The 5373-nt window shown below is 33.6% G+C and overlaps 1 protein-coding gene across 1 annotated transcript in view; it reads right to left on the reverse strand.

Annotated features, from left to right (window-relative positions):
* The window catches only part of LOC106467211 (tensin-like), a 60170-nt gene that overhangs the window by 22817 nt on the left and 31980 nt on the right, over nt 1–5373 (reverse strand). Inside the window, exon 18 of the mRNA XM_022395347.1 lies at nt 1363–1505. Within this exon, the coding sequence (XP_022251055.1) occupies nt 1363–1505 (143 nt within the window). The remainder of the gene's footprint in view (nt 1–1362; nt 1506–5373) is intronic.

Consider the following 5373-nt stretch of genomic DNA (forward strand, 5'->3'; position numbering starts at 1 on the left):
TCTCATTAGATGTTCAACTGGGCTCCAGTCTACAATCAAATGTGTCTCATTAGATGTTCAACTGGGCTCCAGTCTACAATCAAACGTGTCTCATTAGATGTTCAACTGGGCTCCAGTCTAAAATGAAACATATCTCATTAGATGTTCAACAATATTTCCAGTCTACAATCAAACATATCTAGATCTCATTTTTCAACCACTAATTGCTCAGTAAATACTAGTTATTCATTTATCTTTTGATTTAAATGTACACATTATGCAAATGAGAAATATGAAGTTTTGTGTGTAAACTGCTTCTTTCTTATTTCTCTTATTAACTCATTATTTGGGTTCAAAGATATTCAATTCAGTGAAAAGTACTAGATACATTTCACCTTATTAGAGATAACAAAACTTAATATATTTTATTATTTTGTTTTGTTTCAATTATACACAAAACAAGTACCCTAAAATGAAATGGAAGGTTTTCTTCTTTTTTACCTATGAGGCATTGTAGTTTTATTTAAAGTTAATTTTCAGAACGAGTTACTTAATTCTTATTGGGCATTAGTGCTAAATGGTTCTTACTAATGTGTGAACATAGATGAATAAAAACACATACTTCTGAGGAAAAGCTATCATTTAAGTACATACACACACACATGTATCAAAGTTTATAAGACAATCAAAACAATGATAAATAAATAAGAAAGATATAATTTGGTTTTTTCCTATTTCATTAAGGTTTAAAAACAAAAAATGCTTTTGCAGTTTCGTTTGATGTTTCTCAGTTAATTTCTTAAGTATGCAAAGTAATTAATACTAAAACCTAATATAAGATTTAAATAAATATGTAATAGTGATATGATTCCAATTTTGTACTTCTTAGGTAAAATTAAAATATCTGATTGGATAAAAATATAAAATTAAAATTAAATACTAGTTTCTCTAAATTAAACCTCTTTTAACTGGATGTTGAACGTCTTAAATTCCCAAAATGGGAAGCAAAAAAATATGGTTCACCTAATGCACAATAAGATTTTGTGATGCATGTATACATTGATTTAAATATGATATAGGGCTGTTTTGGGGATTTCTTATGTTGTAATTGTGTAAATTCATAAGAATTATAAAATTTTTCTGTTAGTCTTATGAATTTTACCCATAAACTGGAGACATTAACATACAAGTTGAATTTTTTGATTGACAATTAATATTATAAACTATTTTAAAAACTTATTCCTCACTTTCAATTTAAATTTCTAAAGTATTAATGAAATAATTATCATGACAGTTAATATTCCCACAATTGTTAATACTTGATTGTTTTATTTTAGACTATACTACCTAAATACCTATATATATACACAACTAGTAATACACCTTATTGGGAGTAGACTGGGGGTAAGTTATAAATGTCTGACTGCACTGGACAGGTGGAGGCTGAGGGCTCTGGGTTGGGCTGCGAGAGGGCACAGACATCACTTGAAGAGAATGTTCTAGTTCTTCCAGTTTAGAAGGAGAACCTGTAAAGATATGAAAATACAAAATTTTCTATTACAACAATATTTACAACTTTGCATGCTTCAAATAAAATGGGTTTTTGAAAACAAAATTATACACCAGCTCTTCAGAAACAGTAGTATTTCACATAACATCCAGTGTGCATATTATTTATCAGGACTGAGAATGATTCAAATGAAAAAAAAAAAACACTGAACATTTTCTGAAGCAACTTGTCCTATAGACATGAGGTATGTAAAATGAGAAAGCAGGGGGTCTAGGGGTTTTAGATGCTCTGAGGTGCATTTTGAACTGTTTTCTGTACTTTTTAATGGCAATTTGCAATAAAGAAATTTCGCTAATAGGCTATAAATGTAGCACAATTATTTTGAATTAAAAATTACGCATTTCAATTTGTACATCACTTCAGCCTGCACATACTCCAAATACATTAGTTGAAATGATGATTTTTATCAACAGTTATCTTGCAGTAGTGTTATAAAGTTATTTTGAAGTGATTTTCAACTTAAGGTCTATGCTAAAATGGAGATATATTTATATATTTTTGACTTTCTGTAAACGAATGTTGCACTCTTTGATGCAGCAGACTTCCTGCTAGCTGAGCTACTCTGTAACTGCACATGTCCAGGCCCAGAACTAAGCCACGTTGAGAATCCACCATCACTGTCAGCCTGATTTTATGTGCTCGAAGATGGTCTAAGTCTAAATGAGTAGCTTGCAATTTTTTTCAAGTTCTTTACTCCATGTGATGAGCAAGTTAAAAGATCTTTACACAAGTTGCATTTCTGCCGGTATCAGCTTTTTGAAAATGCTTCCCAAGCATTTAAGCAACTGTCTCTCTCCCCCTGGAAAATTCTCCTTTACACTGATGTTCTTCTCCAACCAGTTTGTTTGAATTTGTCTTTCCGTCCTTCATATACCTGTGTGACAACGTGTTCCTCCTCACTCTTAACTACTTTTGTCATTCTTGTATATTTAAATGATCAGCACTGTTAACCCTTCATCAGCCAAAACTTTTGTATACTAATTTCTTATTCATCAATTTATTGCCAATTAGCACATTTTCTGCAATCAAGTAACAATTTATAAAACATCACTGGAAAGTCCAGTTTCACGTTTCTCATGTCTACTGCTAGATACCATGGATAAAATGCAATATTAAGTTGCACACTTGAAGGTTAATCACCAAATTTGCACTCATCTCAAGAATGATTCAATCTGACTAAAAACATCAAAACTTGATTTATTAGTGCCTCAGAAAACAGATATACTAAAGTTTTGCTTAAATGTCTTTGGTAAAGAGAATATGGTTATTTACTGGCAAACAAATAATCAAACTGTGGAAAATTTTACATGAATCAATAGATATAGAACTGCTTGCTGACTTGTACAGCTACATCCCATTCGGGAAGAAGAAAAAAAAAAATTAATTTCTCAAATTTTAATGGATATTAAAATTTCTGTTTTTATTATTTTGTTATGGAGTTATTAGATGAATGTTTGAAATCTTTGCATTCTACTAAAATCTTACTCTCTAAATAACTAGTATGTTATATCTCTTTGCAAAATTATCTTTTCGTATGGTGATTATAAATAATGTATGTTAACAGAACAGTATGCTAGTTACTTAAATTATCTTTATTAGAGAATTTACCATATTTTCAACTCTACAAGATACAACTGGCAGTTTTCTTATCAATCACTCAATATTTCTCATCAGCCTTTCAATTTACACTTACGCAACAGCTAAATAGCTAATCATAAAAATAAGTGAAAATTAAAGCAGGATGACACTTAATAAATTGGTTTCTTGACACAACATTTTAAGTTGAGTCTGAAAACATATAATTATGATAGAAATATCCTCATTGTAGCTGTAAATTTTTCATAGAATTAGCTTTTATTATGTGTTCCTTCTCAACTGACAGTTATTCAAGATATAACAGTTGTACTTGTCCCATCATTATTCTTACTTATGACTTGAGATATTGCAGTCCAAAAAATAATCTCTAGACTGTTGCAGTGTTGTATAGAATATTGTTGGCATGAATTTGTAGAAGCTTGCCCAAATTTTGAAAGCACTTGTGCTAACCCATAGAGAAGTATACACAACCTTATGTAGCCAATATTAATGCAAACTGTCAACTTCACTGTACACAAATGAATCTCAGCTGTCAGGTTATAAGAAAAACTGTAAAATTTACACATTGGGTGTCTATTACTGCGAGATCCTTCTAGATGGCATGAATAATGGTTGTTTTAAATTTGTTGAATCAGGCTGTGATGTGCTTACTTCCTCTCAAAGCTATAGCTCTTCTTGTTCAGTGCTGCCCTCTATATGCAAAAATTTGTTCACATGACACAAGCCTTGAGCTCCCAAATACCCCACAATGAACGTGGTTCAACTGTGTCTCACATGTAAACCATCATGCAACAACCCACTGCCAATAGGAGAGCGACACATCCCCCTGACACGTGGCTCCCTTTATTCGATTCTACTGAACTATCACTTTTGACAAGTGATATCACAAGTTTTGGCAGAAAATGGAAGCACTGGTTTTTCAGTGAGGAGGAAGGGTTGGAAGTGTGAGAGGAGGTAAGTACCTATCGAAAATATATTTTCAATATAGGAAAACTTTTTTTAACTTCTGCTATGGTACATTATCTCTACTCACAGATATAGCTAGAATCCCACATTGAATAGGTGGAGGGAAAGAAAGAAGCATCCTTCAAAAGTGTATGAAGAACACCCATAAAGGGGATATCTTCGCAGTAGAGGATCCTATGTGGGAGACCATACCACTTCTGTTCCAGGTATATTCCATGCCCAGAGTGGAAAGAGGTGTTCTAAACATGGGCAGAAGATGGGAAGAGCACATCCAAAAGGGAGAGAATAATGTTTGGACAGGAAACTGAACTACCTGATATTGGGATCTTAATCCCTTTGAAGATAGTAATGTTGGTGAGAGTAAAAATGATGTGCCCCAAGATGTAGAGTGGTTAGGGTGCAATGTACCGTGCATAGCAAGAGAATAAAGAGGAATGTACAAGTGGGAATATAGTTTCAAATTTGCATAGCACAAGAATCACACCCATTGGCCTAATGCATCTCAGTCACAATTAAGAGTAAGAGTTAACAGTAACACTAGGCATTAGATTAACACTGGTTGCGAATACTGAAGCATGAAAATCATAGGTTTGGGACATTACACAAGATTTAGGATCTTACATTTTATTTTTTACTGCTTTAGAAATAGAAGATATATATCCAAAACCCAGCCACCGGGAACCGACATCCATGTGGGGATAGGAAAGAGGATCATACTTTTGGCAAGTCAACTATAATCCAAGACCCAGCCACCAGGAACCAACATCCATATAGGGAGGGGATAGAGGATCATATTTTCGGCAAGTCAACTACAATCCAAGACCCAACATCCATATAGGGATAGGATAGAGGATCATACTTTCGGCAAGTCAACTACAACCCAAGATCCAGCCACCAGGAACCCACATCCATGTGGAGGTAAGAAAGAGGATCATACCGGCAGTAAGTCAACTGCAATCCAAAACAAAGCCATCTGGTGGGTGTAGAAAAGAGAATCATACAGTCTTCACTTCAAGTTGAACAGACTGGAGGAAGATATCATACTCACCGATCTGTGAACAGGATACATGATAGAAAAGTGATAAAATGTTTTACCGATCTGGGAACCTGACATCCAGATGATTAGGATAATAAAGATGTCCCTGACTAGTAAAATATCCCACTCAAAACCAGTCAGACAGGTACCACCTCCAGCACACTAACATTATCAGAATATAATGGCTGGAGACGGCTTGAATGGGTAATGAAGAAAAACTTTAATA

Source organism: Limulus polyphemus, unplaced genomic scaffold, assembly GCF_000517525.1.
Source record: "Limulus polyphemus unplaced genomic scaffold, Limulus_polyphemus-2.1.2 Scaffold2529, whole genome shotgun sequence".
Taxonomy (NCBI): Eukaryota; Metazoa; Arthropoda; class Merostomata; order Xiphosura; family Limulidae; genus Limulus; species Limulus polyphemus.